Source organism: Desmodus rotundus, chromosome 5 (assembly GCF_022682495.2).
Source record: "Desmodus rotundus isolate HL8 chromosome 5, HLdesRot8A.1, whole genome shotgun sequence".
In the NCBI taxonomy this organism is placed as follows: Eukaryota; Metazoa; Chordata; class Mammalia; order Chiroptera; family Phyllostomidae; genus Desmodus; species Desmodus rotundus.
In genome coordinates this window covers 43,031,017-43,057,212 of record NC_071391.1, presented here as the reverse complement: position 1 = coordinate 43,057,212, position 26,196 = coordinate 43,031,017, and the positions used below count along the sequence as shown (strand labels likewise).

General features: G+C 47.8%; 2 protein-coding genes across 3 annotated transcripts; both read left to right on the top strand.

Moving 5' to 3' along the window:
• CNGA4 (cyclic nucleotide gated channel subunit alpha 4) lies at positions 1-7,116 on the top strand. Its single transcript, XM_024569364.3, has 6 exons — positions 1-227; positions 362-463; positions 658-764; positions 1,056-1,701; positions 2,467-2,816; positions 4,646-7,116. The coding sequence occupies exons 1-6, from the start codon at positions 166-168 to the stop codon at positions 5,104-5,106; spliced, it is 1,728 nt and encodes a 575-aa protein (XP_024425132.1). The 5' UTR covers positions 1-165; the 3' UTR covers positions 5,107-7,116.
• A 10,684-nt stretch (positions 7,117-17,800) lies between these two features.
• Positions 17,801-25,684, top strand: CCKBR (cholecystokinin B receptor). Of its 2 annotated transcripts, none has more exons than XM_024569358.3 (5): positions 17,801-18,154; positions 23,368-23,619; positions 23,767-24,016; positions 24,295-24,452; positions 24,613-25,684. In XM_024569358.3, exons 1-5 carry the CDS (start codon positions 18,004-18,006, stop codon positions 25,149-25,151), a joined length of 1,350 nt encoding a protein of 449 aa, XP_024425126.1. In that variant the 5' UTR covers positions 17,801-18,003; the 3' UTR covers positions 25,152-25,684. The 2 variants fall into 2 exon arrangements, with proteins under 2 accessions (XP_024425126.1, XP_045058780.1); XM_045202845.2 differs by having other exon boundaries at positions 24,295-24,467.
• The last annotated feature ends 512 nt before the right edge of the window (positions 25,685-26,196 follow it).

Genomic DNA, 26,196 nt, shown 5'->3' with positions numbered 1-26,196 from the left:
GGTTGTGTTGCTAAGAGCTTCACAAGCCAAAGACAGAGGAATCGCAGTTGGAAACTAAGGGCTGCCTCTTCCAGGCAGGCAGGCAGGCACTAGCCCCCACCTCCTAAAGCTGCCTACCAGCAGAGGCACTGGATATCTCACACCCAGGCACCAGGCCACAGAAACATGAGCCAGGACAGCAAAGTGAATACGACAGAATCCAGCCCCTCTGCGCCATCCAAGGCCAGGTGAGAGAACCTGTTATCCTGTGTCAGATCTGTTTGCATCACTAGATGGAGCCTGATTCTTCTTGGTGCCCCAAGTTACACCCTTCACATGGAATGATGAATAAATGAAACAGGACTTCCCCTCTTGCACACAGGAAAACGCTGCCTGTCCTGGAGCCATCTGGGGATTACTACTACTGGTGGCTCAACACGATGGTCTTCCCAGTAATGTATAACCTCATCATCATCGTGTGCAGGTTTGGTGGGATGCTAAGGGAAGGGCTTTAGCAGAGACAAGGGTGAAAGAGTAAGGGTCAGGAAAGGGGTGGGGTCTTGGGGAGGGGCGGGGCCTAAGCGAGAACCCAGTGGGGAGGGCTGAGTGGCTTGAGGAGACCACCTCACACACACAGAGGGTGCCCTTAAGCCAATCCCTTCTGTCTCCACCACGCAGAGCCTGCTTTCCTGACTTGCAACACGGTTATCTGGTGGCCTGGTTAGTGCTGGACTACACGAGTGACCTGCTATACCTACTGGACATTGTGGTGCACTTTCACACCGGTTAGTGAATCCCAGGACTGCCCCTCTGTTCTAAGTTCCCTTCCTAAAGTTTCTTAGCACCAAGGAAATGACCCCTTCTTTATAGCACTTTCACATTCCTCTATGCTTGACAGTATCCCTTATGCATACCAGAAACCCTGGAGCAAGGTAATAGCTGCCCCCACCCTTTCCTGTGACTGTCTCCCTGGCCTACCCTGGTGTTCCCACCCTTACCCTTATTATTAGAGCAGGCCAGTGTCCAGACTCAACCCCACCCCTGACCCCATCCCCTCCTTCTCTTCCTCCCACCAGGATTCTTGGAACAGGGCATCCTAGTGGTGGACAAGGGTAAGATTTCAAGTCGCTACATTCGCACCTGGAGCTTTTGCTTAGATGTGGCTTCCCTGGTGCCCACGGACATTGCTTATGTGCGACTGGGCCCACACACACCCACCTTGAGGCTGAACCGCTTTTTGCGTGTACCCCGCCTCTTTGAAGCCTTTGACCGCACTGAGACCCGCACAGCTTACCCCAATGCCTTTCGTATCGCCAAACTAATGCTCTACATTTTTGTGGTCATCCACTGGAACAGCTGCCTCTACTTTGCCCTGTCCCAATACCTGGGCTTCGGGCGTGACGCCTGGGTGTACCCAGATCCAGCACAACCTGGCTTTGAGCGCCTAAGGCGCCAATACCTCTATAGCTTTTATTTCTCCACGCTGATCCTGACTACCGTGGGCGATATACCACTGCCGGAGCAGGAGGAGGAGTACCTCTTTATGGTGGGCGACTTCCTGCTGGCCGTCATGGGTTTTGCCACCATCATGGGTAGCATGAGCTCTGTCATCTACAACATGAACACTGCAGATGCAGCATTCTACCCTGACCATGCTCTGGTAAAGAAGTACATGAAGCTGCAGCATGTCAACCACCGGCTGGAGCGGCGAGTTATTGACTGGTGAGCATGCTGGGGATCCAGACCAGGACAGGGAGAGGTGTACTGGATAGAATCTGAGGCAGGTGGCTGAGTTCTTAATACCTGGTGGGCCAGGAAGGCAATCAGGACGTGGCACTCACTGGGGGGCAGGGGTGAGGGTGGGTGGGACTTGGAAAAGGATGTCATCCACTAATTGGATCTGGACTTATTGGGGGTGTGGTCATGCTAATGAGGAGAGGAACTTACGCACAAGGAAAGATAACCTAGGTAATGGGAACTGCCACTGCCTGGGATGGCTCAGAAGGCCCTGGGAAGTATAAGGGAGAAGAGCAAAACCCCCAGGGGATGGCCAAAAACAAGATGGTTGACTATGTTATGGTAGTCTACCCTGTGGACTGAACAAAGGGAAGTGTCACCAACTAAAGCAGAAAACTCTAGAGAAGATGGGGCTTGGCGATTTAAGTGGATATCAGTTGGAAGGTACAAGACATCACTGATTGGTGAGTGGGGTATAAACTGACAGAAGGTAAATGGTATCTTATTCATTGTCTGCTGGTGGAGGCTTCCAGGCCCTGGGTGAGGGAGAAAAGGTCAAAACATACCTGTGACCAACAAAGGAGACTGTAGACTGAAGATATTCATCAACCAACGGTCAAGTATTCCCGTGACCCCTGCAAGATCTCAATGTGATTGGGCTCTTGGCTGAAGCTCAGCTGAGCCCTGGAGGAAGGGATGGAGGTGGCACATGAGAGGCTGGTGAAGAACTGGTGCTTCCCTTGTCTCCAGGTACCAACACCTGCAGATCAACAAGAAGATGACCAACGAGGTGGCCATCTTACAGCACTTGCCGGAGCGCTTGCGAGCAGAAGTGGCTGTGTCTGTGCACCTGCCCACTTTGAGCCGGGTGCAGATCTTCCAGAACTGTGAGGCTAGCCTGCTGGAGGAGCTGGTGCTGAAGCTGCAGCCCCAGACCTACTCACCAGGCGAATATGTCTGCCGCAAGGGGGACATTGGCCGAGAGATGTACATCATCCGCGAGGGTCAGCTGGCTGTAGTGGCAGATGATGGTGTCACACAGTATGCCGTGCTTGGGGCAGGCCTCTACTTTGGGGAGATCAGCATCATCAACATCAAAGGTGGGTGCCCCAGCATTTGTTAAGACAGGGCTAGGGGAGGGGGATGGGGACAGTAGGACACAGTCCTGAGACCAGATGGTACTTCAGATCCTACGGATTAAGGACACGTGGCCTTTGCCTGAATCACTAGAGGCTTCAGGACAGAATTAGGACATAGAGGGTCTGTTCCCTGAGAAGAAGCTGAGCCAAGATCAGTGAGTAGAGTGGGTCCTTGCAAGAGAGAGGAGAGCTGCTCTGTGGATGTTGACTGAGGCACCAGTGGAAAGCAGCAGAGATGATGATAATAACACTAATAATAATACTTATTGCATGCTTATTGTGTGCCCAGTTTAAAGTGCTCACATGTACCAACTCAGTCAATTTTCACAGCAACTCTAAGGTAGGATATTATCTGCATTTTAAAGGTAAGAGCACAAAGAGGTTAAAGAACTTGTCCAAGGTCACACAGGTAATAAGTATACACACTTGGGGTCAAGTACAAAGAACAACTTTCTCACAGCCAAATGGAAACAAAGAAATTCCCACTTATTTTTTTACTTCATTTTATTGCTTATACTAGTACAGATATCCCCATTCTCTCTCCCTTTGCCCACCCTCCCCCTCCCTACCTTCGCCCCCCTTCCTTCTGGCCATCACCACACTGTTGTCTGTTTCTATGGGATTAGTCAAAAAAATTCCCATTTACTGAACATCAACTCCAGCTAAGGCCACATACTGTACATTGGCTCATTTATTCCTCTTGCCAGCCTGTGCAGTAGGAGTTGTTAATGCCTAATCACAGTAGACACTGAGACCACAGGAGGTGGAAGATGGGAGAACCTTAAAAGGGAGTGAGCACTGTCACTGACTGAGGCTAGATGCGTTCTCAGCCTGGGGATCCCATTCTTCAACTGTCCTAAAGGCCTCACGTCTGGCCTCCAAAGTTCCCCCTCAAGCTCTGCATCCTGTATGCAGTCAGCTGCTGTCTATCTGACTTTGGACGAGGCACTTTCCTTTTTTAGGTCTCACCTATCCAAAAGGGATTATATTAAAAAAACAAAAAGTTATTTGTGAGGATTAAATGAGCTATATTGGTTAGGCACCCAGAGTAGTGCCTGGCATGTAGCTCTCTTGCCTCTTCTAGCTCTGAGACTTTAGATTACTTGGCCTGACCTATCTTCCCAGCCAACCGCGCCCACCAATATCTTCCAATGCTAATGGTGCCATACAGCTCTCCTGCTTGGAATATTTTAGTAGTGTCCCACTGCCCTCAACATAAGGTCTGAATGCCTTGCCGTGGCTTACAAGACCTGGTGTGACTGGCTGTCCCCTCCTCTTTCCACTGTCCTCACACCCTGCACTTCAGCCACTCTGGACTGCACTCTGTTTTCTGCGCCAATCGAACTCTTTCCTACTTCCATCCCTCAGTTCATGTTCCTCCCTCTGTGTAGCTGCTCCAACCCCCTTTTCCCTAGTTACCTCCCCTTCAATCAGGCATCACTTCCTCCAGGATTCCCTAATTCTCTGCCTTACATTAGGGGCTCTTTTCCTGTCTTCCCACTGAACCAGATGCATATGTCCACACTGCACCAGCAATACTGTTATAACTGTTATATAACTATCCAATTAAATGTCTGTGTCTTCTAGGCTGTGACTTCTTGGGAGCAGGTCACTAATACCCTCCCAGCACAGGTTTAGTCCCAGTAAATTACTGAATGAAAGAATTACTGAAACAGGAAGAGGGGCTCAGAAGCACAAATATGGAGGGCTTCATCAGGAGTAAAATGTCCCCTCACATCACCCTGACTATCGACTAATTATCATCCCATCTGTCTGCCCATGTGCCACAGGGAATATGTCTGGGAACCGGCGCACAGCCAACATCAAGAGTCTAGGTTATTCGGACCTATTTTGCCTGAGCAAGGAAGACCTGAGGGAAGTGCTGAGTGAGTATCCAAAGGCCCAGACTGTCATGGAGGAAAAAGGCCGTGAGATCCTGCTCAAAATGAACAAGCTCGATGTAAACGCTGAGGCAGCTGAGATCGCCCTACAGGAGGCCACAGAGTCCCGGCTGCAAGGCCTTGACCAACAACTCGATGATCTACAGACCAAGTTCGCTCGCCTCCTGGCTGAGCTGGAGTCCAGCGCACTCAAGATCGCTTATCGCATCGAACGGCTGGAGTGGCAGACTCAAGAGTGGCCAATGCCTGAGGAGCTGGCTGAGGCTGATGATGAAGGCGAGCCTGGGGAGGAAACTTTTAAGGATGGGCAGGGTAGAGCTGGCCAGGAGGGACTCCCAGGCCCAGAGTGACCCAGTGTCCCTAGGACCCCCACCTCCAAGCGAATCCAGAGTTATAGGAAAGCCTGCTTGTAGAAACTCCGCCATTCTTTCTGCTAGGTTACAGAGATGGGAGAGAACTAGGTCTGCAGATGCCTACCTGGGGATGTAGGAATATAGCACATGTTCATCCCCTCTCACCAATGCTCACACACACTACAGTTACACATACATACACTGAGAGTATGTGTTCCATATAGTATGCTCTGGAGTTTCCATTCTCAGAGCATACATGCTTTCTCACAAACATAGATATGTTTTATACTAATATGATACATACATATATATGCATATGTATATACATATGTATATATTCAATCATGTACCCCAAAAATACATGTATACTGACAACCATACACTCATATACACCCAGGTACCCTCCACAGGTGTGCACACATTTGTAAATACACAAAAGCACACCCAGAAACCTCTTGTTCCAAGATAGCCTTTGAATTCCCCCCATATGGAGTCACAAGTGTACCCTATAGGTTGCACTTCAGTAAAGTATTTGCCTCCTCACTAAGCATTTACAGGGCTGATGGGAAAAGGCTATTGGCTTTCATAGTGGGCAGGATGACTTCTCTCTGAATTCCAAGTCACAAGGTGATGGGCATGGGCTGTGTAGTAGTAGCTGGTGGTTGGATTCAAAGGGGCTGCAGTACCTGATGGACTGAGAATGAGTACTGAGCCAAGGTGAAGCAAGCTTGTACACCACCTTGCTGTGGTGTGTACATGCATCCATAGGTATATTCACATGCACACACTGACCACTACATCTCATAGCAGAGTATATATCCTCAACCTTGTGAGCTATGCAGGTTTTGATCTAACTTAGTGGGCTGGAGCAGATATGTCTGCTCCTTTTTCCCTTCTCTGACCCTGCCCTGGAGCCTGAGGTCAGGGTTACACTGCATTCAGGACTGTTTCCAAGGGGAAACCAGTTCCCAGGACCATTCACCTGGCCCTGACCTACCATGCCAGTTGTTGGAGCTGGCCTTGATGCTGGCAGACACCCACCCCTAGCTCTCTATACAGTGTTCCAAAACATAGGGTGAAGAATAGAGACTAAGTGGAGTGGAATGTCATGGTTGGGAACAACTGGAGATGTGTGTTTGGAGGGTTTTGTCATACTTGGAAGGTCTGCAGGTTTGGGGCAAAGAAGGTGTTATGGGGTCTGTGGGGAGGAGTCTGATGTCATCTCTGAATCACACTCACCCTCGTCACAACTTTAGCTTCTCCAAGGCCTGGCCAGTCTGTGTCTGAGCGGGGCCACTTGGTATTTTGACATGTGCCTGGGACTTAATTTATCCATATGACTCAGTAACGACACAGAATGGTCAATGCCACTGAAAGAAAAATTTATTACTTACAATTCCCAAGAGGAGGGGCACACTGTACCATGCAGGACCGCACAGGGAAGAACCAGGGCTGGTCAGGAGACAGGAGGAGTGAAGGGAAATCATGGGCAAAAAACATCTTTATTACTACATCGGTGAAGTTTTTAGGTGGGAATATCTCCTATTAGGCCGAAAGCAAAACACACATTGTGGGGGTTGTGGTTGGAGGGTTCATACTATGATTTTCAATGACCTGTAAAAGCTAAATGAAGGGGGAGATGTAAACAACTTTGGTTATTACTTTGGTCCGTGATTTCAAGATGCCAAACTATCAACTACCTAATATCAAGAATGATTATTACAGGTGGTACAAGAGAATGTAGAGCGGAGCGCTCAGTGCTGGGAGGGCAGGATGTGTGTAGAACATCGGCTGACGTGTGGTCCTGGGCACAGCTCCCCAGAGCTGTTGGTGTCTTCAGAGCTGACTAACCCTTTGGATATGGTGGACACAGGTGACACAGATGCACTCAGGCACAAAGGACTCAGAACAACACTTTCTCAAATAGCCATGGGAACTGAGGCAGGGACTAAAGTCAACATGTCAGAAGCAATGATGAGGGGCATTGCACATTAAATTATTTGAAAATGTGTGGTTACTTTGTGATATCTTTCTCACAAAATATGAGCTCCATAGGGCTGGCACTGGGTCTGTCTTGTTCATCCATGGATCCTCGGGGCCAAAATTGCACCTGGTACATAGTAGCTACCCAAATATACATTTGGCAGCCACAGAGAGGAGAGTCAAAGTGTCTAGAGGCTCGAAGTTGGAGAAAGATATGTGTTAATTTCTCAAAAGGTTTTCCTACCATCTCAGCCCTCAACTCACATTGATCTAGAATGGGACAGGTATGTTATGAAGGCCATTTTGGTGATGGGTTTAGGGAGCTGAGAATAAGCTTTCATTGACATACTATAAGGTGCACACCTGTCCCCAGTTCCTCATAATTTGAGAGCCACTATACCAGAAGTCACCTTGAATACCAGCAATTCCATGCGGGGGGCTTCCAGGTGTGGAAAGATTTCCATCACTGTGTGGAAAACAATGTTTTGACCATTTGGGATTAGGTCAGGATAGGTAAAAGGGAACCCAAAGTTTAAGTTCCTGGAATAATGAAAATAATAATAATAATAATAATAAAATTTTTAGTCCAAAGAATATTATTTACTATGTACCAAGCACTAGGCTAAGTACTTATATATGTGGCAGAAAACTTGACTGATATATTCATTTGGATTCATTTTATCACTCCTCCCATTATAAGAAAGTACCTAAACCTTTGTATCCCCGGACTTAAAGTTTTTTTTTTAATTGCAGAATTATAAGTATACATTTTCTATGCTCTAGCTTCTGTTTGTGAAAAGGAGTCCAAAGTTTTCACAAAAATTCACTTAGTGAATTATGCCTAATTATCTGGGAAGGCTTAGAGTTGAAGAAGCAGAAGCTTCTAAACCCAGAGACAAGAGACTCTCCAAGATTAAGAAAAGAAATGGGATTCTTGAGCATTATTTAGTTTTCTTTTGCTGCTGTAATATGTGGGCACAAATTTCACAGTTTAAAACATCATCCATTTAGTATCTCACAGTTCTGTGAGCCTGCACAGTGGGGCTCAACTGGGTCCTCTGTTTGGGGCTTCCCAAGGCTAAAATCAAGGTGTCATCTGGGCCAGGCTCTTTTCTGGAGATTCTGGCAAAGAATCTTCTTCCAAAATCATTCAAGCTGTTGAAAGAATTCAATTCCTTTTGGTTACAGGACTGAGGTCTTTGATTTCCTTGATACATCTCCCCTTCATCTTCAAGACAACAAAGACAAGTAAATCTTTTTCACTCTCCAAATCTCGGTTCTCTTCTACTACAAGGCTGAGAAGGATTTCTGCTTTTTAGGGCTCATATGACTAGGTCCATCCAGATAATCCAGGATAATATCCCAATTATAAAGCAAGCTGGTTATTAGCCTTAATTACATCAGCAACATCTCTTGTTCCTTAATCACAGGAATAACACCAGAGGGCAAAGGTAATAGGAGCCAAAATTTTACTACCTATCACAGGGTTTCTGGAGAGAGAAGCAGCCTGGACCCCACTTCCACAGGGGTCCCAGAATAGGGAACACTAAGAATTGAGTCTTTAGAAACCGAAGAAAGATCACCATGCCCTAGCTGGCACTGAGGCCTCAGAGCAGTGCCCCCTAGGCAGAGTGCAGGCTTGAATAAGATGCATATCAACATAACCCCATGGTCTGTCCGAAGAAAATCACCAGAGAATTTTGCAAGACATTAAGTTGTGGGAAAAGAGAATGGAAAAAAAACCACAAAACACAAATGGAATTAAATCTTCCATAGGTTGGTGATTAAAAGCTTAGAGGAGAATTGTTGATTTAGAGAATCAAGAAAAAGACCAAATTTTTACACACTATTATGGATGGAATCACTCATAACTGCTGTACATACATTACCTCATTTGGTTCTTAGAAAAATATTAGGAAATTTAAATGATTATTGTTATGCTCATTTTTCCAGATAAGAAAACTGAAGCCCATAGAGCAACTAAAAATATTATGTACAATTTATGGTGGGTCCATTTTATGCTAGGTCCTGGTCTAAGTGCATTGTCTCAACCCTTACAACTATATGAGAAAAATGCTATTATTACCCCATTTTGAAATCAAAGCTCAGCTCTGGGTGATTAAATACCTTGCCCAGTATCACAAGAATTTTAAATGCCGTGGAATGAAACTTGGGTCTGTCTTACTGTTTCTTTTAGGGAGATAAGGAAAGGGATTACCTCAGCTTGAGGCCAAGCCAGGCAAGCTGTCTTCCTTTTTGAGAATGACTGTTACAGACAGTAACCAGTGGTAACCAGGGAGAAGGAGCCAGTCAAACAGAGCAAAGCTTGTCACCAGCAAGCCTGCCCAGTGTGCTGAAGCGTGATCTCAGGGCTTCAGCCAAAGACAAGGGACCACCCACTGCTCTAGAGAAAAGCTGCCAATTCCTGCTCTCCTGACTGCATTTGTGCAGTTGTGGGAGGAGGGCAGGTGTTTTGGAGTCAGTGCTAGATTCCTACAAGGGTGTCAAGAGCTGTCCAAGGGGGCTCCTATTGAGAGCCCAGCTGCTTTTGGCTTAGCTCTTCTCCGTTCCACAGGACCTAGAATCTCACCCACTTTTCTCCTTGGGTCACAAAACTCACGACACCTCAGCCTAGCTAAGATTTAGGATGGACACTCCTCTTCTGGGTTCCCAATTAGCTACTCCCCCACAGGAGCTTGGACCCTCCCCACTTCATCCTTTCCTTTCTGAGGGTTTGGCTGCAAGCCTCCCTTCCTCCAAGACAAATAAAAATAAAGTATCAAGCCTGGAGGAAATCTGATTCATAGAGAAAGGAGCTATTCAACCGAAGGAGAGATCTGGTGCAAACACTAGGAGCCAGGAGCAGGAGGCAGAGTGGGTGGAATCTAGCTTCAGGCTGAAGCTAGGGTTTCGCTGGAGGCTTGGATCAGAGATGAATAGTCAAGCTGGAATCACAGTTGTGGCCCAAGTCAGGGTGACTATTAGGCTGGCCTAAAAGCGCAACAGATGGGAAAGAGCTTAGAACCAATTGGGTGCTGGGAGCCAGAGTCAGTTTTTATTCTGAAATATCATTTACTAGCTGGGGAATTCTCAGTCTCCTACAAAATCTTTCACTGTTGTTGAAAGAAATGCTTGAAGAATTAAAATACAAATAAGATAATGAATGTAAACTGCCTATGAGTGCCAGGCAGATGGCAATTGCTTAACAATGAATAGTAGCTATGGCCATTATTACTCTTATCCCTCTAGCAGCATTGTGCCTTTGAGGGCCCTGGGGCACAGGTTGTCTATCCCTGCTTGTCCACAAACCTCTGGGCAGTTCTGGCAACACCAAAACTGGCCGGCAGAGGGCGCACGGGTCCTCCTTCTCTTCTCCCAGCCAACTGCCAGACGTCAGAATTGCACTGCCTTGTAAAGTTGGGAGAAATATCCAGGGAACAAAAAGAAACTTAAGGGGAAAGTGGTGGTTTTGACTTGTTCAGATTTTTAAACAAAGACTAAAATGCAGCAGTGGTGGTACTGAGAGACATTAATTACAGAGGAAGTTTGGCCAAATCAGAGCCTAAGGCAGCCCTGTTGGGGGTAGCACCATCTGATGGCCTCCAGCATTCAGGACTTGAAAAATCCTAGTGGTTTTCACCCAGAAGGCATAGGCCCTCCCTGTGTCTGGCATTGCCTTTCCAGTTTCAGCACCTTGGCCCGTTGTCTTCAGCCTTTCTGGGTCCCTTAGAGCTCCGCAGGCTAATGACAGGGATGTGTTCATAGAAGCCCTGGAGACTTCCTGGGTGAGCTTTCCCATGGCTTTGTTAGCCCTCAAGTGAGGACCTGATCTGGAAGATCCAGGCATCTCTTGGCATACCTGTGAGAGCTTACGTCTGAAGCCAAGTGTAACCATCTAATTGGAGCCAGCCCATGTATGGCCCTCTGCTCTCCCCAGCACAAGCCCCGGGCTCTGGAAAGCCTGTCCTATCATCTGTTTTTTTCTCTGCCCAACATCCCTGCTTGCTCTTCCTTCAGCCCTGTCTGTCTTCTCCTGCATGCTCCTTCTTTGTTTAATTATCCCAAGAGAAAAGCCTCCTATGTGGGCAGGGAGTGCGTGGGCATCAGCTCAGCACAGAAAGATATCTGTACATCATAGAAATGCAGAGAAAAGAAGGCCTTGAAAGATGTGGGGAGAAGGCAACCTAATCAGCCACAGAGTGAGGGGATAAGCTAATGGAGGAGTGAGCACCTCAAGGACTAAACTGGCTTAGTTTCCCTTCTAAACTGGATCCCAGCTCTGCTTGTGTGTGTGTGTGTGTGTGTGTCATGCTGGAGGCAAAGCCTATTCCATGACCTTCACACCACTGTGTGTGTTAGCACTGGGTTTCCTGTGTAAAATGCTATTCTGTGGACCTGCAAGCTACCTAGAATAAGCACCACTTTGTAAAGCAGGTTATCTGGCTGGGCATAGGCACTATATTCTCATCTCTTTAGTTGTTTCTGCTCAACATTTACTGAAGTGTTATTTAAATGTTCCCCTCTTATCTCAGTTGTGATATAGAATATTGAAAGAAGGACTATGTGCCACTTGGGTCAGTAGGGCAGTAGCTGGGTGATTGAGACTTCCCGAAGGAAAAGGTAAATTGTCCTACCCACAAGAGTCAAGCTGTCAAGCTAGGTGGGCTGGTACCCCCTTCCAAAACAGAGAGAGAGGCCGGGGGTGAGGGAGGAAACACACACACACGCACACACACAAACCGACAACCTTGGAAGGTCAAGTCTTGACTCAGAAAAGCAACTTCCTTCAGGACTGAGCCTGGCCCTGCTTCAGGACACCTTGCATTCGCTTCCTTGACCTCTTAAGTTTCTAACTTGTTCTGGGACAAGGGTCCAGGTCTCTCTTCTCTGGCTACCCATACTAACTTTGCAGTTCCCTCCTTAATCTGATCTACAGTTCCCATTTCCGGGCCCTGAGCAATCCCAGTCTCTCTGAATGCTGGCTTAATCCTTGGCACAGACAGGATTTCCTGATTTTGAGAAATGAATTCTGACCCTTTCAGCACTGCATTTTCATTCCTTCCTCTGCTCATGGTATACCCCATTTCTCCACTGTACTTCTATTACTTGGTACTCTTTACAAACCATCTTCTTAAAACCATCTATGCCCACCATCTCCTGGACGTCACCTCCTACCATCCATCTGCCTTTAGCTAGAGGGAAGAACATAAGCAAGGTACAAGGCTGATGAACAATATGGAATGCACCTTGAAACTATAAGCTATTCAAGTTTTCTTGAGCATAAAGAAAAGATAGAAAATACGTAGTGAGAGTGGTTTGAGAAGCTGTAGAAAAGGCCAGAAGCAGGCCCTTGAATTATAAACAGCAAAAGGGCAAGTACAAAACTCGTAATTGTAAGAATTACCATCATGTGAGCTACAGGAGAGGCACCAAACTTAGACTTGTGGGGTTAAGGAAAGCTTTTCAAAAGAGTTTGGCCTCTGAAACTCCTTTTCTAACATCAGCAAACTCTTATACCTTCAACTTCTTTAAACACTCTCCCAACTCCCATGTTAACTATAACCAGCAGTCCTAAAAAGATGGTGCCGAGAGCAGTGGCTTCTCATCCCCTCACAACCCCTGTACATGGATCTGGGACCCTCTGCACTCATCAGTGCTGCTTCTTCACTCCCAGTATACCCCTCCCCCTTGACACTCAAATGTTCACTCTTCCCTTTCCTACTTCTGGCAACTCCCACACCTCTGAAACCTACTTATTATTCACTTTAGACTTTGTCCCCTACTTCATAGTTCTGTCTTCTCCATGTTCAGCTGAGATTTCATGCCCCATTATTTCACCTTTGTCCCTTTGTTTTTCTATCCCATCCATTCAGTAAAATCTCAACTTTGGATGAACTGGAACCATCAACCTTCTCCATGCTTGCATCCAACTATCTGAGCTCTGCTGGAGAAACTAATACCACTAGAAATTCTTTTTCAGTGTGTCTTCTACACCTAATTATCTTAATACCTTCCTCTGGTCTCCACTCTTCCTTTCCCATTATATACAGCGTTTCAAACTATCTTCACTCCTGAATTTTCAATCATTCATGTGTGTGTGTGTGTGTGTGTGTAGTCCAGCCATTGTTAGTATAACGAGAATGGTTTACATGACATTGATGTAACCTGGCAGCCAAGTGGAGTAGACTGGAATGTGCATGCATGAATAATGACGACTTCACTGGACTAGTCAGTGGGGGTAGTAAATGCCACTGACTGAGCATGTGTACTGTGTGGCCACCACATTCAAAATGACTGAGTGAGTAGAGCAATGAATCTGCATCAAATTTTGCATTAAACTTGAATATTCCTCCACAGAAACTATTGGGATGATTCAGAAAGTTTTGGGAGATGATAGAATGAATGCAAAACAAGTAAAAAGTATGGCGCAAATGCTTCAAAGATGTTTGAGAATCTTGAAAATGATCCATGTTCTAGAAGGTGTACAACAAGCCGAACATCTGAGAATATTGAACATGTATGAGCAGCAATCAACAAAGATCAGTGACTCACAGCGCAAGAACGGGAAGCTGATCAGGGGATTCCAAAAACTACTGTGTCTGAGATTTTCATGCAGGATACTGGCATGAAACATGTTGTGGTAAAATTTGTTCCACAGCTTCTGCTACTAGAGCAGAAGGAACATCATGCTGCACTTGGGAGAACTGTGTGAGATCCCAAGGTGCCTGCTTTGAAGGAGACTGAGGTATCCTTGTTCTATGTACAATGTTTCTTGTACCTTGTATCTTCTTTGACAAAAGTCTCTATTTTTCATAGTACATGGCTGGATATTTTCTGGACAGACCACACACACACACACACACACACACACACACACACACACACACACTATTCACACTATTCAATGTAACCAGATCTCTGACCTCATAGAGAAAATAGGAACTATCAGATTGCAGCTTTGTCTCACCAAATCTACACACCTACTATCTTAATTAAGATACAGATTGAGTTGCTATGATACAAGGGGCAAAAAGAATTGTGTGGCTTAAAACTGTAGTTTCTTTCTTTTTTCATACTGGAGAACCAGGGGTGGTAAAATGGCTTGAGAGTATAGAAGACCCAGGTCCCTTCCACCTTGTCACTCTGCCATCCTTAGTGTGTTACCCTCCATGCGTGACTAAAGAAAGGCGGCCTATCATCACATCCACATTAGATCTGCAGGAAAAGACAATGAGGAAGAAAGAGTCTACTCCTCTCCTTTAAGACCTTGATCTGGGAGCTGAATTTATTACTTTCACCCACAATAACTGTTCAGGACATGGTCATAAAGCCACACTTAGCTGCCAAAAATCTAGAAAATATAGTTGTTAGCTGGTTGGCCATGACTTATTTTCATCTCTAATTATTCTCTTCTACTAACTTCCTCTTACAATTAAATCTCTACTTCTATCTAGAACCCTCCATATGTGCTCTGCGTTCCATGGCTTCCTGCCCTCCCAGAATTTTTGCATTAGTGATTAACTTCTCTTACAACTTCACCACAATGGCACCTCTTCTAAAGTCGTCAAAGGTCTCCAGGTCACTAAATCCAGAGCACATTTCTCTGCCCTCATTGTCTTGGTGCAGGAACAGCTTTTGAATCAGTTCAGCACTTTCCCCTTTCACTTTTGTGATGTCTTCCCCCCGTTGTTTTCCTCCCACCCCTCCACTCCTCTTGGTCTCTTTTGCAGGCTGGTCTTTCTCTATCTAGCCTTTAAATAATGGCCTTTTCCAGATTTCTGACCTGGTTCCTCATTTCTTCATATACAACACATTCCCATTCATTCTACAGTTTGCATTACCTCCTGTGCAACCTGTATATTCAGCTTCCTACGAGAATTCCTACTTGGATGTCTAATAGACCTCTGGAATTTCACATGTCTAAAATGGAACAGATTTGCTAGTGGGAGCTGCTCTCTGATAGTTACTATTTTCTCTGTGACATAGGAGGCTGGCTTATTGTGAGTGAAGGATTCATGTGATTTGGTTAGGACTAGTTGGATAATCTCTCTATTGTGAAGTCAACTGATTAGTAACATTAATGACATCTGTAAAATCCCTTTTGCCGTATAACATAATCTTGGGAATAGTATCTTATCCACAGGTTTTAGCCACACTCGAGGGAAGGAGATTATACAAGAGTGAGAGTCACTAAGGGTCATTTTTATAATTCTGCCTAGCACAGAAGAGAAACCAGGGAAACACCCCTGAGAAATGCTGAGACCTTGAGCTGAGGTCAGAAGGATGAGTGGGAGTTAATTAGATAAGGAAGGAAAGCTTGTGCAAAATCCACGTAACTGGAGGACATATATCCAAAAATGGACAAAAGCAAGGCCAATGTGTCTACAGTAGAGAGAATAAGAAGCACGGTGACTTGGAAAGGTGGTTACAGATGTCAGAAGGAGTCAAGGCACGCAAGCTTCATAGACTCTGTTAAAAGATGTTATCTATGCCAAAAGCAGAGGTCAGAAGAGTGGCATGATCAGATCTGTATGCTGAACATATCACTCTAGCTGTAAGGTGGCGGATGGATGTAAGGAGGCATCAGTAAAATGTCGTAGACCACTTGTGAGGTTAGGAGAGTAGAGCAAGAAACAGTGGGGATGCAAGTGAAGATACAAGCAGGCTGATTCAAGAAACACTCAGTAGCTAAAATCAACAGGGCTTCATGAATGATTAAATTTGGGAGTGAGGCAGTTATGTTCCCAGGAAGTGGACTCTAAAACAGAAATACTGTGGAGGATGTTTACTAAGGAGTGCTCTTGGAGTCAGCACCTGTGTAAGAGAGAGGGTGAGAGGAGAACTGGGCAAACAGAGAAGCTGAGCAGTAATTCTGTCCCAACAAAGGCCTCAGCCAGCCCCAACAAGGAGCTGAAAATGTGTTTCACAGTTGTCCTCTGTTGGGGTGAGGGGGCTGGACTTTTATGCCTTTCTACTCATCAGTCATTGGCTGCAAGATGTCCCAGAAAGCCAACATGATCTTCCATGAGGCGGCTTTCTTCAGCTCAGGTGACCCCTGAAGGGGCTGACAGTTGAGGGCTCTCTTCCAACAGCCCTCTCAGCGGCTGGAGAATAAAGCCTTCATTTCTGGAGAGGAGGCTGGGCTTTTCATCACAGCATCCACACCGGGATGAAGAAGCATAAAGGAATAGGCATTGAGAATGACCCCTGCTGTTCTGATTTGTGCATCTTGGTGGATGTTGGATAACGTAATCTTGGTGGGCCACACCTTGTAATCATTGATTTACCTATCGTTCTTCCCCACCCCCCTCCCTGCCCCACTAGAGTGGAACCTACTCAGGCACAGACTGTATGGGACAGCTAGTACACAGCCTTGTACTTGGCACATATGTAGCTGAATAAGTGAATGCTAGTCTACTTCTCCTATTTTCACTCCTCTCTCCCCTACATTTCCTTTGCTCCTGGGTGCCCACACCCTACATTCACACAATGTGGGAAAAGTTCAGCAGGTTATCTGAGGCCCCACCTGTGCTGGAGTTGAACAAACAGCAAATCAGGCTCCTCTGGCCCAGGATCTCTGATGGGGAAGGCCGGCAGTGCCAGGAGGAAGGTATGGGGTGCAGGTGAGGACTACCCACCCACCTCAGGCTTAAATCCTCCACAGCCCCCAGCCCCTTTAAACTCAGCGCTGGCTGGACCAGGTCTTCTCCAAAAGACTGGATAGGGTTCTGTGAATTTTCCACAAACTCAGACCTCATCCCCAGTCTAATCTGCTTTTTGCGCTGAAATATTAGAGGAGGCAAGTCCTGCCCAAGGAGTGGGCATGCCCCCACTCAGCTTTGTTTCCGCTGCACCCTTCCAGCCCCTCCCGTGGGAACCTGCCGCCCCACACAGGCCTCTCCACCTGCGCGGGGAGCAAACATGGAGCTTCAGTGTGTCGCGTGACGGTGGGCACTGCCTGGCGACCACGGAGAAAGCCAGCCGCCCTCTCCCCACTTACGCTTGCGCTGGCCGGGATTGCAACCTTACCCCACCGTCACCCCACCCTACCGCCGTTTTTCCTAGGCAGTTCTCACCACCACCCCTGCTGCCCTCGACACTCAAGTCAGCCCTTTTCCCTGCCAGGGTTCCCGGGGTCAAATGCTGCCTCTCCCGCTCCATCTTCGTCCACTGCAGAGGGTTTCTTGGGAGCTTTAGTTGGAAGCCTGTGTGTCGGACCGGCGGTAGGACGTGGTGGGTGCAGGGTGCGGGGGCAGATGCAGGGACTACCCCAGCCCAGCAGCGAGGAGCTGCTGGGAACTACGGTAGCGATAGTGTCGCGGTCACCGAGGTCACTGCGGTGTATATAGTACGGTAACCATGGCGCTCCGCGTGGGCTAAGGCATGTGCACCCTCAGTTGCCACCTCTACGGCCCCAGAACACCGGGAAAAGACGCTAGACCCACTGCAGTCGTCCCGTACTCTCTTACCCACCCCTCTTACCCTCCCCACCCCGCAAGCTCCCTCCTTGAAATCTCTCCATCCACCCCCAACTGCACCCTGCCAACACGCGCGCACACCAACACGCACAATTCCCCGGAGCCGGGGACGGTGGTGCGGGGAGGTGGGAGGGAAGGAAGTCTCCAGGAGCGGAGAGATCGAAGGAGGGGGAGAACCTGAAGGACAGTCACAAGGGGGGCACGTCCCGAGCAGGCGTGGGGGCGGAGATCACCTGGTGGGATAGCTGCCTATCCGAGCCTGGGGGACACGAGCCCAAGCCCGGAACGCCTCGGACGAGTGGCGGGCAGGGGCCAAGGTTGGAGGCGGGACCAGGCAGGGCGGGCGCCTCCTCGGAATCGCGGCTGGAGCAGGTGGAGCAGCGTCCGGAGCCCGCCTGGCCAAGCCGGGGAAGGCGGCGCCTGGGCCAGGGCCATGGAGCTGCTGAAGCTGAACCGGAGCACGCCAGGATCCGGACCCGGGCCAGGAGCTTCCCTGTGCCGCCCGGGGCCTCCCCTCCTCAACAGCAGCGGTTCCGGCAACCTCAGCTGCGACCTGCCTCGCGTCCGCGGAAACGGGACCCGAGGTGGGTGCCTCCCTGAGCCCCCTCCAAAAGCTCCTCCTCACTGCCCTCCACAGTACAAATAGAGGGACCACTGCCCCCACACTGCCTCTTCAAACGCCCACACCATCCCCTCAGGCCCCAAACAGTTCCCCTGACACATTTGTCCCCTGCATCTCATGAAACTCCATCGCAGCTTCACACACCTTGTCAGAGCCCCTTCACACCCTGGTCCCCTGGTCCCACCAAGAGCTTCTGGTAAACCCCAAAACGCAACCCCCTCCACAACACACAGCCCCCTCCTAGACACGGATGGTGGGGAAGCAAGGACCTCCTCTTGCCAATCCTCCTATGTCTCTCTTTTCCTTTACATACAGTTCAGAGAGCCACGACGGGGGAGGAAAGAAAGGGGGGGAAGCAAGACTGGGGAAAAGAAGGGGGTTGTTTGGGGGAGGGAACATTCTGGAAGACCTGAGTGGGAAATGAGAGTTATAATCTGTGCCCCCCACCCCAACCTCCAACCTTCCCTAAAGAAATCCTAAAACTTGGATTATTAGGCTGGAAATTAGGCTGCCTGTCTCCATTTCACTCATCCTCAAATTCCCCTGCCTCCCAACTTGAAATTCTTCTCAAGGCTCTGAACCCTCTCTTTTTATTCTGTCGCCACATCCCTTCGAAGCCTTCTCTCCAACCTGCCTTGCCTTAGGTTTCACCCTCCTAGAGCCTGGCTGCCGCCTCTCTCTTCAACCCTGTCCCCTTCAGATGATATCCATTCACCCAGTCCCCAAAATAACTTCCACTCTTTCCATCAGTCAGCATCCTAATTTTTTTCTTTTTTGATGACCTGGCTCAAGATATATTTTCTCCTTCTTGTGCCTTTCCTTAAATGTTTTCTGGGCACCTGCCATTGAGTTAGACACTGGGGACACAAGGACATACTAGACTCAGTCTGGACCTTCATTGGTCCATAGTCAAGTGCAAAAGGGACACAAAACCAATGGAAAAAATCACAGTCAGCATGGAAAGTCCCACAAGAGGGTCCAAATTATCAGCACCCAGAGGAGATGGGGTTCAAGAACTTCACAAAGGGAACCTGGGAGCTGGGTTTTGAAGTTGGAGTCTATTAGGCAGAAAAAGAAGAAGTAGGATTTCAGGAGAGAAAACAGTGTTGATTAAGCAGAAGGAAATCATCCCAAGCTCAAGAATGGAAAGTGGGAATACATTATAATTCAAGTATTTTTTTACCCAGAAAAATAATGCATGCTTTTTCAGACCAGCTATTACCTGTTCTCACTTGGATTATTTTCATTCAACAAATATCTGTTAAATCAGAGATTGCATGAGACACCAAAACTGACACGATTCCTATGTCACTGAGCTCACAGTTTAGTGGAAGAGACTGAGAAGAAAACAGAGAATTGCAGTACAAAGTGAGAAGTGCCTTGAGGGAGCTGTGGGAACATAGGAGAGGAGCACCTCTCGCTTAGCCTAGCCTTGGGAATTAAAGTTGACCTCCTGAGAAGGGAAGAATGAGCTGAATAAAAATGTAAAAAGATGGGGAGAGCCAGCTAAGTGAACAAACAGAAGCATCTCTAGCAGAGGAACAGTGTGTGTCCAAGCCCTGAGCTGAAATCCATGGCACTGTTGTTCGATGTGCCATAGTTTCTGGGCACCCAAAACATATTCCATAAGAGAGGAGAAATGAACACTCAGAATGGAGACTGCCATAAAGGATTTATGGAGAGCCTTCTAGACCTGGCTAAGGAGTGTCAATTTTATCTTAAGGGCACTGGGAACCACTGAAAGTTTCAGTAGTGCTGCCAGGATGGGTTGGAGGCCAAAACATGGAAGGCAGAGAGTGAAGGTGGGTGTGCACTTTAGAAGGCTATTATATCACACTGGTCCTGGTGAAAGATGATGCTGGTTTAGACTAAGGTACTGGCAGGGAGGATGGAGAGAAATGAATGGATCTGAGAGGCACTTCTGGAAGTGGAATCAACAGAATTTAGTGCTTTATGAGAAATGGAGATGGAGGAAGAGATCAAGGGATGATATTCAGGTTTTTGGCTTGGACAATTGAGTGAATATCAGTGCTATATAATGAGAAGGGTTACAAAGGAAGAGAATCGGGTTTGAAAGAAAATTATAATTAATTCCATTTGCAACCCACTGAGCTTATATACTGGTGAGATACTCAGATGGGGTTGCCCAGTAAACCACTGAACCCAGGGGTGTGTTACCTGTGGGGAGAGGTATGAGCTGGAACCACAGACTTCAAAGGTCTTTGCCTAGAGGAGGTAATGGAAGCAATGAGAATAGATCAAATTTTCTATAGAATGAAAAGAAAGGTACTGGGACAAAACCCTGAAAAAGACCAATATTAAAAAGCCCAGCAAAGGCCCTGGCTGGCATTGCTCAGTGGATTGAGCACCGGCCCGTGAACTGGAAGGTTGCAGGTTCAATTCCCAGTCAGGGCACACGCCTAGGTTGCGGGCCAGGTCCCCAGTTGGGGGTGTGTGAAAGGCAACTGATTGATGTTTCTCTCACACATGTTTCTCACCATCTCTTTCTCCTTCTGTCTCTAAAAAAAAAAAGTAAAATCTTTGGGGAAAAAAAAAGCAAGGCAAAGAAAGTAAAGTCCATGAGGGTTGAAGTTGCAGAAGAGAACAGGGGTAGCGAATAGAACAAATGACCCTGAGAAAGCAGAATGTGACCTGATTCTGTGAAGTGATTTCAGTGAAATGATTCAGGTCACAAGTGCAAGAATTGGCCTCACTCATCTGGATGCCATTGCCCACACACAGCTGGATGTTACACAGGCCATCAGAAGTTACCCACAAAGGCTCTGTTAGCCACATTTGCTCAGATATTACCCCCATTGGTGCATGTTACCCAGGCTCACAACAGTGTTACCAGTAGAAATTTGGATATTACCCACACTATTCAGATGTAATCCACATACACACAGACTTAGGTAGTATCTGTGTTCACTTAGATGTTCCCCACAGAAAAACAGATGCCACCCACATTCACATTACTATTGCCCAAATCATTTAGATGTCACTCATCCATTAAACACACTCACTTTCATTTTATTATTATCCACACACAATTGGATACTACCTGTATTCACTTAAGTAACCCTTCTCCAGATACTACCCTTATACATTCAGATATTACCCATAAAGACTGAAATCAGATTAACTCAATCCAATTGACATCTCACTTAACATCTTAACATGTTAACATCTCATATTTACACTCACTGAAATATTGTACACTCTGTTTTCTTTGGAGACAGAATATTACTTGTGTCTCCAAAGAAAACAGAGGCAGAGAGGAAAGGGCATGATCCAGCTTTAGAGGCACAGAGGTGGAGGATGGATGAGGAAGGACAAATCAGGTGTGTTTGTATGCAGAGTGACAGAGATTCATTCCAGATTCACTAACAAGCAAGTGTTGACACCTCCCCTGAAAGGAACATTATGCCGAGTGCTAGGGGTATGTTGGAAAATGAGATGGACATTGCTGCTGAGCACAAGACGCTCATAGTCCAGTGGGGGAGACAGAGATTTAAACATCACAATTCAATGAGAAGTGTCATGAAAGAGAACAAAGTGAGGGAGAAAGAAGCACTGAGATTGAGGTTTGATTGGAAAAAGAAGGCAGCATGAAGAATGACAGAGGAGCCAAAGAGCAGTAGGAGGCAAAGCATTTTAGAGATCTGGAGACTTGGCTTTTATTCTGATTCTGCCCCTTAATTTCTGTGTGCTCTGAGCAAGTAATGTCACTGCTGGGTTTAGTTCTGGGATCTGTTGTAAATAACATTTACTCGACCTCTACCACAGTTTCTGAATAAGTTGATATTTGTGATGAGAAAACAGCTTAATTTGGTGGCTAAGGCAAGTCAGCAAATGTATGGGTTGAGGAAGAGAGAGTAGCAGCTCTGAGTCCTTCCCTCCTCCAACCTGGAAGGCTCTGTCCCTCTCCCCTTTCCCTTCAGGCTCTGGTCTCCCTCATGCTGAAGCCATGGGCATGAGTGACATGGACAAGACCCCATTTTCTCTGGATCTTCTTGGCTTTGATATGAAGCCCCAAAGATAAATCCATCTCCTCATACTCAGTGACACAGTGAATGGAGTCAGCCCTCTGTCTAACCCAGCGACTCTAGTGTCCCTCCTGGGAGTTCCCACAGCACTTTGTGTACCTCAACCTCCATACCTCATTACACTGTGTGGCAATTATCAGTTTACATACCTGAGTAGCCCTCCGTTTTCATGTTCATCTCTATCCCAAGTGCCTGGCATGTAAATGTTCGTTGAGTGAGAATGAATGTTTGGAGATCACTAATACACAAGGCAGAAAGTACAAAGAGTTCTAACAGATGTGTAAGGAACATGCATTGGTCAGAGGAAGGGGAGATTAACTCCAAATGAGTGTTCAGAAATGCCATATAGAAGAGGGGGTACTTGATCTCAGTGTTAAAGACATTGGTAAATAGGAATTCACCAGGTACAGAAAACAAATTTGTGATGAGAGATGGGGTTGTTGAAAGAGCATTCCAGGCTGAGAAACCAATGTGAGCAAAGGAGGGAGTCCTGAGTGCACACGATGCCTTCAAGAAACTGAGTCATCCAGTAGCTTCAGTGGGTGCATTGCAGAGAGGAGCTGGAAGGAGGAAGAGGGCAGTTCTCCAGGAATCTTCACATGCTGAAAGGTTGCAGGCAGTAGAGAGTAGGTGAAGGTGTTTTTTTGTTTTTTGTTTTTTTTAAGACAGTGAGGATGTGACCTGACCTGTCAAATACTTCAGGGAGCTTAAGTAGAATAGGCTTACAAGAGACCTGTGGGTTTAAAGGTCTCTTGTAAGAGTTAAATTTAGTGACCTTGGAAAGAAGTGTCCAAAGAGTGATGGGGAGACAGATGGGGCACTGAATATAATGGACTGAGAAGTGAACAGAAAGATGCATATAATCCTTACAAGAAGTTTGTCTACAAGGAGATTTGATATAAAGCTTGAGAAAAGATTGGCTTTCTTAAGGAAGGGTAAAGTTAGGCCAATTCAATTAAGCCTCTAGCGGTTAGAAGGATAAAAGATTCAAGTTCACCATTTACTGAGGGGGGCAGTATTCTTGGGAAGCAGGGGATCTGGGTGGGTAGGGGAGGTTGGGGATGAGATTGGAGGGTCTGGCTAAGTCTGGGCCAGACCCCTCTTGCCACCTCTTCCTTTTTCTACTCAGAATTGGAGCTTGCCATTAGGGTCACCCTTTATGCAGTGATCTTTCTGATGAGCGTTGGAGGAAATGTGCTCATCATCATTGTCCTGGGACTGAGCCGCCGCCTGAGGACCGTCACCAACACCTTCCTGCTCTCGCTGGCAGTCAGCGACCTCCTACTGGCAGTGGCCTGCATGCCCTTCACCCTCCTGCCCAATCTCATGGGCACATTCATCTTTGGCACAGTCGTCTGCAAGGCAGTTGCTTACCTCATGGGTAGGTGAGACAACCACCCTTTCCCCTCTCCTCTTCCCCAGTCCTTGCCCGTTGACCAGGGTGTTTCCCGAAGATGGTTGAGGCAGTGACATTGGTGAATGTGTAGTTCAGGTTTCTTAGGTGACCTCTTCCTCTTCCCTTGCTTAGGGGTATCCGTGAGTGTGTCCACGCTAAGCCTGGTGGCCATCGCCTTGGAACGGTACAGCGCCATCTGCCGACCACTGCAGGCACGCGTGTGGCAGACGCGCTCCCACGCTGCTCGCGTGATCATAGCCACATGGATGCTGTCCGGACTGCTCATGGTGCCCTACCCCGTGTACACTGTCGTGCAGCCAGTGGGGCCCCGGGTGCTGCAATGCGTGCATCGCTGGCCCAGTGCAAGGGTTCGCCAAACCTGGTGAGGGTGCCTTGCCCGTTCCTGGGAATCCTTTCTCCATCTCCATCAGATGCTTAGGACCATTCTCCAGAATCTTCCTCCAGCTGTTCCAAGAATTACCACTGCGATTCCGTTTCTGTACCCACCACCCTGGGACTCCCATTTCGTGCCTCTCTGCAGTTCTCTAAGCCTTCTCAGCAGCACCCCCAAATCCTAGAAACATCAGTTCTTGGCTCTTCTTCTATCTGTGATTATGGCTGGAGATGGACCCGTGTGATTGGTCTGTGCTCTGTCTCCAGGTCGGTGCTGCTGCTCCTGCTCTTGTTCTTCATCCCGGGTGTAGTTATGGCTGTGGCCTACGGGCTTATTTCCCGAGAGCTCTACTTAGGGCTTCGTTTTGATGACGACAGTGACAGCGAGAGCCAGAGCCGAGTCCGAAGTCAAGGAGGGCTACCGGGTGCGGCAGGACCTGGTGGGTAAAATCCATAAGGGGCGGGGCTTTGGAAAGGTGTAGGAACTAGGTTTGGAGAGGCTGGAAATGGGGGGGTCAGGTGGGTTGGTCTGGAGGTTGTGAGAACTCAGTCTTCTGCTCTGAGCGCCCACTCTCTTGTGCTCAGGTGCTGCCCTACCGAACGGGCGTTGCAGGCCAGAGACCCGGCTGGCTGGCGAGGATGGCGATGGCTGTTACGTGCAGCTTCCACGCTCCCGGCCTGCCCTTGAGCTGTCTGCACTGACTGCACCCCCTACTGGGCCAGGATCCAGCCACCGGCCCACCCAAGCCAAGCTTTTGGCAAAGAAGCGTGTGGTGCGAATGTTGCTGGTGATTGTTATGCTTTTTTTCCTGTGTTGGTTGCCAGTGTACAGCGCAAATACATGGAGGGCCTTCGATGGCCCTGGAGCACGCCGAGCACTTTCGGGCGCGCCCATCTCTTTCATCCACTTGCTGAGCTACGCCTCGGCTTGTGTCAACCCCCTGGTCTACTGCTTCATGCACCGCCGCTTTCGCCAGGCCTGTCTCGACACGTGTGCCCGCTGCTGCCCTCGGCCGCCACGAGCTCGCCCCAGGCCTCTTCCAGATGAGGACCCTCCCACCCCCTCCATTGCTTCACTGTCCCGGCTGAGCTACACCACCGTCAGCACCCTGGGGCCCGGCTGAGGGGTGGAGGCAAAGCAGGGGCTGAGGCAGGGCAGACCTACTCTTACAATCCCTGACCCACCCAGACACACGAGAGACATGGACCAACAGACCAACTGACACAAAAGACTGACACCCAATGGCATGGACTAATCCCAGTGCACAGGGAAATGTGGCTTCTCGACACAAAGTAAGCAAACCGAACCCCCACAGGAAAAGGAGACACACTTGATGACCCAGACACGGCATCACTAGTGGTGGACTGTCCTTCTGTGGTGGGACCCCTATGACAGGGAAGACCTGCCTCTTACACACATACAGTAATGACACTGATTCACTTAGGGATCTGGAGCCTGACACTGGGCTGACTCCTGAGATGCTCCAGGCTCTCCCGAGTTTGACCTCACAGTGCCCCTCCCCAGTCAGTCCTGGGAACACCAACCTAATCTCACAGCTCCCTGACCAACAGGCTTTATTACTTTCCAGTTAAATACTATGTCCCTGCCCCCTCCTCCCCAACCTGATGTCTTCAAGAAATAATAAATGACTTGACTTCCTCCTAAGCTTCCATTCTGGACTTTTTTGGGTCAGATGAGGAAGCATGGGGTTTTGTGTTCTTCCCTGTCAGGTCATGCACAGCAGGATCCCCTGCCAAAAAGCCCGTAGTCTGAGGCTGGAAGAGGCTGTGTGTTGTCTCTGGGTTGTCATCCTGGACCCACCTACACACCCATGTCACAGGTAGTAGCTGGGAATAGGATGAGTGTAGGAAGTAGGATATCCATGGCACATCATGAGTTCTAGGCACATTCTCCTGAAGTGGTGTCATTGTTAAGGTATTATATTAATAGATGCTTATTAAATACTTCATGAAAAGATAAAAGAGGAAACACTGTAAAATGAGACTCAGTTTATCTAATGTGTGTTTGATAAAACAGGTGTACAGAAGCTAATTAAAGAATAAAGCCTTTTCCATGCACTCTTCTCTGGCAGCAGAACCCGGCCAAACTTCTGCTCCATGGAAGCACCCTCACTGGCCAGCAACAACAAAGGGGAGCGGGGGCGGGCA

Excerpts from the sequence above, each read along its gene's own strand:
- CCKBR (XM_045202845.2), top strand. The coding sequence starts at position 18,004 with ATGGAGCTGCTGAAGCTGAACCGGAGCACGCCAGGATCCGGACCCGGG. Across the intron at positions 18,155-23,367 it reads CCGCGGAAACGGGACCCGAG|AATTGGAGCTTGCCATTAGG; the intron begins GTGGGTGCCTCC and ends TTTTCTACTCAG. Across the intron at positions 24,468-24,612 it reads ACCGGGTGCGGCAGGACCTG|GTGCTGCCCTACCGAACGGG; the intron begins GTGGGTAAAATC and ends TCTTGTGCTCAG.
- CNGA4 (XM_024569364.3), top strand. The coding sequence starts at position 166 with ATGAGCCAGGACAGCAAAGTGAATACGACAGAATCCAGCCCCTCTGCG. Across the intron at positions 1,702-2,466 it reads GAGCGGCGAGTTATTGACTG|GTACCAACACCTGCAGATCA; the intron begins GTGAGCATGCTG and ends CCTTGTCTCCAG. Across the intron at positions 2,817-4,645 it reads CAGCATCATCAACATCAAAG|GGAATATGTCTGGGAACCGG; the intron begins GTGGGTGCCCCA and ends CATGTGCCACAG.